This window comes from Otolemur garnettii, unplaced genomic scaffold (assembly GCF_000181295.1).
Source record: "Otolemur garnettii isolate 467f Iridium unplaced genomic scaffold, OtoGar3 scaffold00078, whole genome shotgun sequence".
Lineage (NCBI taxonomy): Eukaryota > Metazoa > Chordata > Mammalia > Primates > Galagidae > Otolemur > Otolemur garnettii.
This window is the reverse complement of record NW_003852473.1, coordinates 8,015,517-8,028,792: the sequence shown is the minus strand read 5'-3', so window position 1 is coordinate 8,028,792 and position 13,276 is coordinate 8,015,517. Positions and strand designations below refer to the sequence as shown.

Sequence of the window (13,276 nt, the reverse complement as noted above, 5' to 3'; positions counted from 1 at the left end):
GGGGTGCAGTGGGTGGCGTGAGGGAGCGGGCGCTCCAGGGTTGGTGGTGGTCGGGGTGCAGTGGGTGGCGTGAGGGAGCGGGCGCTCCAGGGTTGCGTGTGTTCTTGTGGGGTAGCTTTCCTGGACCCAGAGTTCCAGACCTTGTCAACTAACCCACAAAGAAGATTGGAACGAGTTAATTTTAACCCAACAGGCATTCTGAGGGCCCAGGCACTACACTTTGCTAGGTCCTGTGATAAGTAAGACTTGAACACCACACAGGCTCTGCCTCATAGCCATATTGCAAGATAATAGTAAGTCCCAATGATTTACCTGTAAATGTTGGAAGCTTCCTACTTGATACTTTTTCCAAAAATTTCCCATCTTCCTTGTTTCTGAACCCCAGAGTCAGGAGATACTGCTGGGGAGGAAAAGATGACCAGTCCACTGTCTGAGGCAGCACGTGGAGTCCTTGAAGATCTGAAAAAGGATAGAAAAAGAACTAAGGGACTTCGTTAAGGTTTTACTATTTTCAGGATATTCTTCCCCTTAAGATTTCAGGAATTATAGTTGGAAAAAAATGATAAATGCAAACATTAAAGGAACAAAGTAAAATTATGTGTATCTAAAGGTCAAATAGACAATATATCAGACTATATTTCATTATTTATGTTTTTCTCAGTAATTGAAATACACAGAAAACACAGCAATAAAATGTGACCGGGTTACATGCCCATCTTCCCCATCCTCAAAATGACAGATCCGGAGGGCCAGCTGTGGGCTTAATAGTTTTCTCTGTGATTCCTTTCAAGAGAATTTTGATTGTTCTCTTCATAGTTTAAGATGTAAGGAAATAATATTACAAGAAAGGAAAGAAAAATTACCAAGTGAGAATTAAAATATAAGACTAATTTAGTTACCATCATTTTTATAATTGTAGGAAGAAATTTAAAATGATAAACGCACTGGCTACTGTAATTAGACTTGGAAATAATTCAAGTGTCATGAAAATAGTTCTGAAACAGATACAATTTCTAGACACTAGAGCTAGTATTTACTGACCGCTTATTTCTATCTGCCCCTGTTCTAAGATTTTTGTGTGCATTGTCTTTTTAAATCTTCACAATAACTTTACAAGATTGATGCTATTGTCCTCATTTTGTGAATAGTTGAGGGACACAGATGGAAAGTGACTTGCCCAAGAAACAGCCAGAAAGTGGGCAGAGAGGATCCACCGTGGCAGCCTGATGCCAGGTGCTGCAGGCTGGCCACCGCACTCTGTTCCGGGATTGCTTGGCTCTGGATTATTTTGGGGGTCAGCATAAATGTCAGTTGAGGGGCCTTGGAGATAAGATTCACTTTATTCATTTTTATAATGAGTAACAAGCTTTGTTTTAATATAATAGACTTCTCAAATGAAGGATGATGGACAGAGAGGTTTAATAAGCTCTCCTTGGTTAACATTGCCCACAAATGGGAAAAAGTGAAATCCCAAATGTCCTTGAATTATGATTTAGTTAAGGTCAATTATTAATGTACGATCAGAATTCAAATGGTAATTGCTTGAATACATACTTTATTATTTATCTGTAATATTTCTTTTAAAAAAAGACAGTATACCATGAGTGTTTTTTATCCACTGGCCCTTTTTTGAAGTTCAAACTAAAACTTTCTGATAAGCCCAATATTTAAAGCCAATAAAGAGTAGAGATGTTCTGGATCACCCACCCTCACCAATGCACCCCATTCTGTGCCGACCACACAATAGCCACCTTGAGCTTTCTCACAGAACCCCAATTTTTCAAAGTATAGTTTGGAAAACATCATGGTAAGTTCTTTGGCACAGTTTGGTTAAGTAAATAGCATATGTCTATCAACAGAGTTAAAAGGTATGCTGATTAATTAAAGAATTAAAATACCACAAAATACCTTTGAAACACCAACACAGAACAAAAGACAGGCTAAACACGCTTTAGTCTTTCTTTGGTGACTTGGAGTCAGGTAATCCCTTAATGTTAATGAAAGTTGGCATCTATCTGGCATTTCTGTGCCACACACATCATTAGGATCATCTTTTTCATGGGTGGTAGGATATATTATCAGGCCCATCTTACAGATGATAAAAACTGGAGTTTCAAGAGGTTACTAGCTTGTTCTAAATCACATAGTGAGCAAACAGAGAGACCAGAGTTGAAAGTCAGGCAGCTGGATGACTTTCAAGAAGTAAGCCAAACTATCCCCATGAATCTGGGATCATGGCTATGGAAATTGCTGGGAACCACCCCACACAAGCATGCCAGTGCCTGCTAGCAGACAGCAAACTCTCATCTAGAAAAGTACACGAGCATTCAGATTCTCACAACTAAGCAGGTAACTTTTAGACACTTCAACATGTGGGTTGCACTACTAGATGCTTCTCTAGTTTGTGTTTGTATTATAAAATACCTCCTTTTTACGAACAAGATGAAAAGGTAATTCCTGTTATTTCAATTTTGAAAGTACAGGTAGTTCCTTTTTTTTTTTTTTTTTCAGTTTTTGGCCGGGGCCAGGTTTGAACCTGCTACCTTCAGTATATGAGGCCAGCATCCTACTCCTTTGAGCCACAGGTGCTGCCCAGTTCCTTTGCTTTTGAAATACGCTACTGATGACTCCAGACACCCACTCTGTCTGCAGGCTGATACTGTGTACCATCTTGCTCAAGTGTTCCTCGGGGAAGAGTTTAGCCTGTTAGTGAAATTGCCAATAACCAGATTGTGTGAAGAGGCAACTGAGAAACCTTGAAATTTGGCATTTTCTGGTGAAGCACTATTGCCCAAACCGGCCAGATGTTGGAGGACTCTGTTCTACAGATGACATAAAAGCTCTATGAGGTTGACCTCTTCTTACCTTACATACCTGATGGGAAAAGAGGAGACCAATACTAATGCTGGCAATGATTAGATTAAAAACTAATGCTAGTACTATAGGTAATTTATTATGAAATATACTTGCAAAACTGAAAGAATTTATTTCTTTTGATCCTATGTTTCATTTTGCAAATATTTGATCCATTATTAACTTCCAGTTGAAGTTTTAAAATGTGAGAGGCCCCTACATGCACACTGTTAAGTTCAGAAATTTTTTTTCAGGCATCATTTTCTTCCATTTGTATGCAGAGTAAATTGCCATTATATGAACATTCAGCCTAGCAGGTGGTCTATGACCCAAAATGACGACACACTTACCAGATGTTGAATCTCATGTAACATTAATTTGAGTGTTAATTGTTCTCAATTTTGTGCTCATAAACCTCCACCTATGGCCAAAAAGCCCTGTGCTTCTGATGGGTATGAAAGTTAGCCAGATTAAATTGTCCTTTGGCAGGAAAGTGGAATTGATCAAAACTCTTCTTTGCTCCTATCGTGTGGAAAGAAACTTGAGAGAAATAAATCCTTTGATACATTCCTTTACAATTCATTACAATTGGAGATGAAATTTAGATGAGTAGAACTGAATTTATGATTAAAAAATTAGTTTGTAGGTATGATGCAGTTTCAATTCTCTTCATTAGGGAAGTGTATGCTTTAAGAAATAATACCAAAGATACATTATGCAGATTAAATTTTTTGTATAACATAATCTTTCAATTTTTTCCCAAAAGAGTTGAACAACTTTCCCTTTATCAGAAATATGTTACTGTACCGTTCAAGTGTGCAATCTTTTAAAAATGTTTTTATTTTTGTTGAATAGATGAGTTTTCCAGTTATTCTAGCTTTGTAACCTCTCTGCACTGCTGCTCCTCCATTCCCTTCTTAAAATCCCCTCATTGGATTCAGTCTCTCTCTCACACACACACAGAGGTTCCTTTTTCTCCCTTTCTCCTCCTGCTTCTCAGTGTTCCTAGAGGCTGTTCTTGGTTCACCGACATTTTCTTTGGGAAATACACCCTTGAGAATTACTCTAGTCTTGTGGCTTTAGCTGTTATTTCTAATGAAAGAATTGGGGATCAAAAATTTCATCCAATTTCAGCATACCATTTCCAAATATCTATGGGGACACTGCTATTTGCTCATCATTGTAAAAGTTACTTCAAACAGAGCCAAAATGTTCCTCAAAAGTGATATTTTATGATCTCCACAGCTTCCCTTTCCCCTGATTTTTGCCAACATATTACAAGGATAGCTATTATTCACCCAATTGTCCTATCTTGAAATTTTGAAGTGATTATTGGCTTTTCTTTCCTCCTATTCCCTGACATTTACTGAGTCTCAGAAGTTAATTAAATCTTCCACTGCAATACTTCACATCAGCCCTTTCTTTTTAATATCATTGCTGTTGTCTTGGTCAAATGTCTCATCACATCACATCTGGATTATAGAGTTTCTTCTCACTGCCACCAGCACCATTTCATGTTAATCCATCTCCACATCACTGTCTGGGGAATATTTTTGAAACACTGCCCACTGCCTGCTTTTGTCATTGTGACTTTTCTTTCAAGGCTTTTGCCCCTACTGTGGGCATCTGCTTCACAATCTGCACATCCAGTATAAACCTGTATAGCCAGTTCTGCTGATGTCCCTAAGTTGCACCAGCCTTTGCTTATCCTGCTTCAGAACTTTTTTTTTTTTTGAGACAGAGTCTCAAGCCGTTGTTCTGCAACTCAGGATACCGAAGCTCCTGTATGGTTCCCGCTCAGGTGACCGGCCTCTCCTCACTCCCGTGCCACAGAGTCAGCACAGACCAGCACCATCCCTTTCCCCCTCAACTCCTCTCTAGGAAATGCCCAAGAATCTGGACTCCATGGTTGACAAACCTCTGGACCTTGGGGTGAGAGTAGGGGAGTTTAGAGTTGCAGGTGTATACAGTTTTACAGTTTTATGCCTGGTAGGAGAGTGCCCTGGCATGCCAGCAAAGGTAGGAGGTCCAGTTGTTAGGGGGTCTTTCCCATGGGATAGAGTGGGAGGATGTTTGAACTCAGCTCGCTTGTTTGTATGGAGTAAACTGCGAGCCCTTCTTGTGGGGGAGGGGACTCCCATCCGCTTGATGGTAGATTTTGTACCTTTTGATGGTATTTTTGGGGTTGCAGCTTGGGTCAGCAAGGATGATGTGCATTCTTCAGTCTTCTCTCTTGGCTCAGCTCCAAACCATTGGCTTACTTGCTAAACTTCTGTCCTTTAAGTCTCCTTCTGGACAGGAGCCTCTGCAGAAAGCTGGCTGTAGTCCGCCATCTTGCCTCCGTCTCACTTCATTCTTTTTTCAGACGCATTGTGTCCTATTGTGTACATATGAGATGGGATGGCCACCTTCATGAACTCATTCTAGAGAAGATGCGGTGTGCATTGCAATTGCTGAATATCATTATGGTCAGTTCAAAGTGCTCCTCTTGGGAAGATATGCACTAACACTAATGATTAGTTGGCCCTTCAAAGCAATTCTTTTGGAATTCTCTTTCTGGAATAGCCATCAGAGCTCTTGTTGTATGAGGCCTGAAGATTAAGTTTGAGAACTCATCATAAGAAAATTGCTTTTAGCAAACTTAATTGTCTGACCTAATTTACCACATTAAAAAAAATCGAATCTGCTTTTGGACACTTAGGTCATTCTATATCTTTGCTATTGTGAATAGCCGTGTGATAAACCTACGAGAGTTGGTTTCTTTTTAATATATTGGTATCTTTATCTTTCTTTCTTTTTTTTGAGATACAGCCTCAAGCTGTCACCATGGGTAGAGTGCTGTGGCATCACAGCTCACAGCAACCTCTTCGACTTAAGTGATTCTCTTACTTCAGCCTCCCAAGTAGCTGGGCTATAGGTGCCTGCCACATGCCTGGGTATTTTTTGGTTGTAGCTGTCATTTTCTTTTGGCAGGCCCGGGCTGGATTCAAACTCGCCACCTCTGGTATACGTGGCCAGCGCCTTAGCCACTTGAACTATAGGCACCCAGCCATTGGTTTCTTTTTCTTTGGGTATATACTCATAATGGAATTGCTGGGCCACATCCTTGTCAACATTTGTTGTTATTATTTTTTGTCATTAGGTCATTTTGTCATAATGGTCATTTAGGTTAGTGTAAAATGATATCTCATTGTGGTTTTAATTTGCATTTCTCTGATGATTAGTGATGCTGAACTTTTTTTATATGTTTGTTGAGTATTAGACTTCTTTTAAAACATGTCTATTCCTGAACTTGCACCACTTTTTAATGAGGCTCATTTTTTTTTAGTTTCTTGAGTTTCTTTTAAATTTTGGGCATTAGTTCTCTGTAAGATGTATATTTGCAAACATTTTCTCCCATTCTGTAGGTTGTTTGATCATTCTTTGATTATTTCTTTTTGAGAAGCTTTTTATAATGCCTTAATTAAGTCTCATTTGTTTATTTTTATTTTAGTAATCTGGACTTTTGAGATCTTAGTCTTATATTCTTTACTTATACTAAAGTCCAGAAGAGTTTTTCCTAGATTTTCTTCTAGTATTTTTGTTTTCAGGTCTTACATTCAAGTCTTTAATTCAAATATTTAAATTTTTCTAGGTTTCTTCTATTTGGTTTTATATTTTCAGGCCTTATATTTAAGTCTTTAATCCATCTTAAATTTATTTTTGTATGCGGTGAGAGATAGGGGTCATTCTTCTGCATATGGCATTCCAATTTCCCCAGCAATATTTATTTGAAAAGATGTCCTCTCCCCTGTGTATGTTCTTGTCAACTTTGTCAAAATGTTTTGGCTGCAAGTGTGTGGCTTTATTTCTGGGCTCTCTATTCTATTCCATTGATCTATGTGTCTATTTATATACCAATATCATGTTATTTTTATTACCATTCTCTTGTAATGTAATTTGAAGTCAGACAATGTGACACCTCTATCTTAGTTCTTTTTGCTTAGGATTGGATAAGCTCAATTATCAAAGATAATTCAAAACTAAAAAAAAAAAAATCTGGCACAAAATTATGATTATTCATGAATTATCATGACTCACAAGTGAATGATCTTATGTAATTACTCAAGAATTTCCTGTAGCTAACATAAACTTTGAAAGTCAGCAAGGCTTTGATTTAGGACCTGCTTATGTCTGGAAGTCTAAAAGAAGAGACATCTTGATTATTAGATATTAGAGGTTACTATCAGTTTGATTGTGATAAAACTACTTTTTTTTTTTTATAACAGTTGGTGTAATTTCTTCTTGTCTTTTATTATAATGTACATCAGAGAAATTGGACATACTATTTTCAACTTAATATTTAATTTATTTTTTAATTTTTTCATTAAGTCATATATACATTATGACTTAATGTATATAGTTATTAATACATTTATGCCTTTGTGGGATTCAATGTGTTGAATATTTGTACAAATTGGAGTGCTTACATCCTACTAATTAACATAGCTTTCACCTCATTTACTTAATCACAGTGTTAAGACATTTGTGTTCAATACACAAGATTTGACTTGTACCCTTGCAGTATGCTCCATAGGTGTGATCCCTCCCTCTATTGAACCATTCCCTCTCCCTTCCCATCTCCTTCCCCATCCCTCCTTCATCCTGGGCTATAGTTTTGATTCATATCTCATATGAAAGTGTGAGTGATTATAAATTGCTTTTATAGTAGTACTGAGTATATTAGATATTTTTTTCCATTCCTGAGATACTTTACTAAGAAGAATATTTTCTAATTCCATCCATGTAAACATAAAAGAGGATGAAACTACCTTTAATGTGTTTTATTCCTATTAAGCTCAGCAACAAAATAATGGTCTCTGACCACTATTATCATTCTCTACAGCTTTGGAAGTTCAGGACAAAGTAATAAGACCTGAAATAAAAATGATGTTGTGATCAGCTTCCCATCACCCCATTTCCCTCCTCCTTCCCCTACCCCCTCAGAGTCAACTCCTAGAACAAGGCAAGTCCCTCTTCCCCCCAGGGTGGCCGTGAACATGCTTCCCAGCCACATTCCCAGGCCCCTTCCCCCTAGAGTTGCCAAGAACAAGTTTCAGAACAAGGAAGAAAAGTCCCAAGTTTCACAAAACTCCCAAGTTCTCAGTAGATGAACAATGGTGGAAAACTCACCAAAACATAATTAATTACTATTGTATAACCATAACCATTGTGATATGAGATGTATCCATTGTCAACTGAAGCTGTATTAATTATTGTTATGTTACTGTAACCATTGCTGTATCCATGACTACCCGAGCTGTAACCCCCCTTAACCAGCCATGTTTCACTTCTGTAATATGCTTGCACAAAACCCATAAAAGGCAACCCACACCCCTACTTGGGCTGCTGCTGCCACCCAGTGCAACAGTCCCTGCGGCAGGTAAAATAAATTACCAATTAATTACATCTAAGTGGGGGATAGTGACTCTGTTTTTTCAGGTCATAGGGGGTATCAGAATGAGGGCTATAAATATTGGAAATAAAGAAATCATAACATTATTTTTTAAAGATAGATGATTATAAAAAAGGATTTTTTTTAATCCAAGAGGATAAACTGAAGATTATTATAGACAACATTTCATTGCAATATCAAGAAAGAAAACATACAAAACTGAACATAAATATGTAAGATTTATAGAGAAGCATGCTGATGTGTGTGTCAGCTTGGAAGACTGTAAGGGAGCATCATTTGAGGTAAGGAGTTCAAGTCTGCAATGTTCAGTGAGCATGCCTATGAACAGCAGCTGTGCTCTAGCCTGGCCACTATAGTGAGACCTCATCTCAAAAAACCCCTAATAAACAAAAACTAAAAAACAGAACTCAAACTAAACAGCACAGACACTAAACATCATGTAAAATTTTAAAAGTTAAGCAAGGCCAGTATAGTGGTGGCTAATGACTGTAATTCTAGTACTTTGGGAGAATAAGAAGGGAGAATTGCTTGAGGCCCAAAGTTCAAGACCAGCCTGAACAAGAGCCAAATCCCATTTCTGAAAAAAAATAGAAAAATCAGCTATACCTGTTAGCACATACCTGTATTCTCAGCTACTTGGAAGGTCAAGGCAGAAGGATTGCTGGAGCCTAGGAGTTTGAGATTGTAGTGAGCTATGATAATGCCAATGCATTCTAACCCAGGTGATAGAGTCAGATGCTATTCACTCCCCAAAAAGTTATTATACACACACATATAATAAAATATATAGTATAATGAAAACAATGATTTGATCTATAATAGGAATAAAACCCATTAAATATTAGAAATAATCTTAATAAGAACAATAATTTAGATTGTTTAGAGAATTTATATAGAGAATTTATTAGTTAATTTCTTCATACAAGAATCTACAAATATGTGTCAGGTATTAGGGTGAAAAATGCAAGATAATGAATGCTGCGATGATGCTTACCATTTGGTGCTGATGGTACTCCAGTATATACCAACAGTTGGTATAATACTGGACAACACATTCTTAAATGAAGATGTGGTTGGGGTACCAGTAAAATGATGGAGATTTAAAAATTACAACATTTGAATCCGCACCTCTCATCACTTAGAAAAATTGACTCGTTGGATAAAAGATTTAAATTTAAGACACAAAATCTCTAGAAGAAAGTGTGGGGAAAACTTTTGACAATATCAGCCTGGGAAGAGCTTTTATGAAGATGATCCCTTTGGCAATTGCAGCAATGCCAAGAATAAATAAAAGAGATATGATCACACTAAAAAGCTTCTGCTCAGCTAAGGGTACAAGACCTAAAGCAAACAGTTTTCAGAATGGGAGAAGATATTTGCATACTATAAATCTGTCAAAGGGCTGATAACTAGAATCGACAGGGGACTCAAACTAATCAACAAGAAAAGAGCAAACAATCCCATCTATCACCAGGCAAGAGACATGAACAGAACCTTCTCTGAAGAAGACAGATGAATGACTAACATATGAAAAAAATGCTCATTGTACCTAATCATCAGAGAAATGCAAATCAAACCCACTTTGAGATATTATCTAACCCCAGTGAGAATAGCTTGCATCACAAAGTCCCAAAGCTGTAGATGCAGGTGTTGATGTGAGGAGAAGAGAACACTTTTACAGTGTTGGTGGGAGTGCAAACTAATGCAGCTTCTTTGGAAAGAAATATGGAAAACCCTCAAAAAAATAAACCTTCCGTTTGATCCTATAATCCCATTACTAGGTATCTACCCAGAAGAAAAAATCATTTTACCATTAGGACATTTACACTAGAATGTTTATTGCAGCTCAATTCAGAATTGTTAAGATGTGGAAACAATGCAAGTGTCCATCAACCCATGAATGGATTAACAAACTGTAGTATATGGATACCATGGAGTACTATTTAGTCATAAAAAGACAGAGACTTTACATCTTTGTATTTATCTGGATGGAGTTGAAACATATTCTTTTTAGTAAAGTGTCACAAGAATGGAAAAGCAAGTGTCCAATATACTCAAAATGAATATTAAACCAATAGAAAAACAACTACACACCCCCATGAAAGAAAAACTAAATGCAAGTGGGCACGAGGGGGGAGGAGGAGGAGGGATTGATGTGCTCTCACCTAATGGGTACAATGTAAAGGTATAGCACACCCCCTGGGTGAAGGGCTCAACTACAACTTGGACTTTGCCTAACAAATGTAAACAACATAACATAATGGTTTGTGTCCTCATATTAATCTGAATTTAAAAAACATAAAATATAAAAACAAAACAATAAAAATTCCAACCATTGGCAAAGGGAAAATAAACTTTTTTGACTTGTCTGGGGTCTAGACTAGAATTTATTTTTCCTCTGGGAATGGGCATGTGAGATAAAGTCTGTGTTTATACTCCCAGGTTGGTTTAGGAAATCTTATCCAGAAACAAAGTCCTCTGATTAGAAGCACTCCATGCTGCAGAAAAAGCAAGAGAAAATCCTCTATGGTAAAATGCAAAATGAACCAAGACTGCACAGGGTTTTCACAGACAAACTCCATTAAGTAATGGTTTACATCCGAGAGTAAAAACACACAGAGACACAATCTACAAGGAGTGAAAGGAAGTGTGGTGTCATAGATACTTGGTTTTTGTCCCACTTCCCACACAAAGCTCTTAAGACCTTGGGAATTTCCTCAGTGATAAGGAATGTCTTTTTGTTCTATTGAGGCAACTCTTGGTGGGCCCCTAGGCAGCTTTAGGATGAGGGCCAGTCCCTAGAAAAAACAAGCTTTATTTAGAAGTTTGGAACATTTAACCCTACCCTCCCCGACCCCCCATTTCCAGGGATGGGAGAGAAGCTGGAGATTCCATTAATAAATTGTTATCAGAATTTAATTGTTACTCAGTTGGTGTTGGAAAATGAGAGAATTGGTTGGTTTCAGAGAAAACACCCCGGACATGGCAAAATAACATATAGCAGAGTTAGCTTTCCACCACCTGCAGAAACAGCACTATCAGATACAGAATATAAAATGTATTCAAAGTGCTAAAATATAATAAAAACCATGAGAAGAAAACTGGATTAAAATTGCTTTGAAAAAGATCTAAATAAAACTTCTTAGATTGAAAAAACATACTTATTGAAATCTTGCTGATTATATTAAAAAGCAATCTGGATAGAGCTAATGGAAGCATGAGAATGTAGATCTGAGAAAATTTTTAAATATGACTAGAGACAAAGACATGGACAATTTAATTAGCAGCTTCAGTGATATGGAGGAAATAGAAAGTAGAAATAATAAATATCTAGTTAAAAAATTTAAATTAGAGAATAGAAACCCTTAAGGAAGGGAGTAGTCAAAAAGAAATGGATGATAGTTTTTCAGAATTTATGAAAGACATGATTCTTTAGATTATGAACACAGTGACCAAGCTGGTTAAGAAAAAAAAAATTACACCTAGACACATCTTAGTTAAACTGTAAAACATCAAATAAAGACATGATCTTAAGAGCATTAGAGATCAAAGAAGATTATCTACAAAGAATAAAATCTGACTTCCTACCAGCAATAATACAAGTCAGAAGACAGTGAAATAATATCTTCAAAGTGCCAATTTTTTTTTTTGGCTTACAAATTTAGATCCTCTTGAACTGTTATCCAAGAACTGAGGTGAACTATAGACATTCTAGACAATCAGAAATGATGAGAATTTATTTTCAACAGGTTCTCACTTTAGTAACTTGCAAAGGATATACTTTAGAAACAGGAAAATAAAATTCAGAAGGATTGAAATGAAAAAAATTGGTAGATGTATATATAAAATAAATATAGATAAATATTGACTATTGTCATAATCACTATTGGGGGCCCAAGGAAAATAACAAGTTGGGATAAGAATATAGGATCTATAATATTAGGGGGTGATTTTAGTTACAGTATTCTAAGATCCTTGTTAAATTTCAATTCTGTTATGATATCTATGTATATAAAAATATCCATGATAATCTTATTAAGTAGAAATGGAATTTATAATTTTTAAAACTGTAGAGGATAAAATGAAGAAAAAAATCCTTGAAGAATATAAAAGAAGGCAAATTTGAAGGAGAAAAAAAGCCCGTGGAATAAAAGCCTATGACAACGATGAAACTAACAAAATCAACAAATATCTATTTATCACTTCTTATTTGTCAGGTTGTACTTAAGCCAATGGGACACAACAGTGAATAAAATAACAAAGATTTCCACAGTTCAGGAACTTGTACTCTGGCAGGAAAGCTCAAGAAACTTAGGAATTAAAATAAGCCCACAGGTAAAAGGACAGTGATTTACTATATAAATTAGTAAGTAAATAAATAAAAGCCAGCTATGTGTTATATGTATTTAAAAGAACATTTTCACATAAAGGCAGCAATTGTTGAAAATAAAAAGATGTGAAAATAAATGCCAAAAAAATACCTCTCAGAATGAAACTAGAGTATTTACATTAAAATCAAACAAAATAGACTGTAATACAAAAACATTACCAATATTAAGGCAAAGAGTATTATTACATAATGATAACATACAATTTTAAAAGTGTAGGCACCTTGATGACAAAACATAAAACATAAAGTTGACAAAATTACAAGAATACATTAAGTCCACCACTATTGTGGATTATTTTAACATCTTTTCTTCCATAAACTGATGTAAACCACACAAAATGTTAGTAGCATTGTGAAGGTGGGTGCCACCTTTTTTCTTTTCTACTGCAAATTGGAAAAATGAAAGTCGTCTTGGGCCATATAGTAAACACACAAACACTAATTAAAGCTCATTATCAAAAAAAGGTCTGTGCTTACTTTTTGTGATATCTATTGCCATAGATAAGCAAAAAATGTCCTCACAAAATCAGCAGGTACCTAACAAACAGAATCCAGCAACACATCAAACAAATTATACA

General features: G+C 36.3%; 1 protein-coding gene across 1 annotated transcript in view; it reads right to left on the bottom strand.

Annotated features, from left to right (window-relative positions):
• The window catches only part of SPATA16 (spermatogenesis associated 16), a 247,266-nt gene that overhangs the window by 35,134 nt on the left and 198,856 nt on the right, over nt 1-13,276 (bottom strand). The window contains exon 6 of the mRNA XM_003794288.1: nt 313-459. Coding sequence (XP_003794336.1) covers nt 313-459 — 147 coding nt within the window. The remainder of the gene's footprint in view (nt 1-312; nt 460-13,276) is intronic.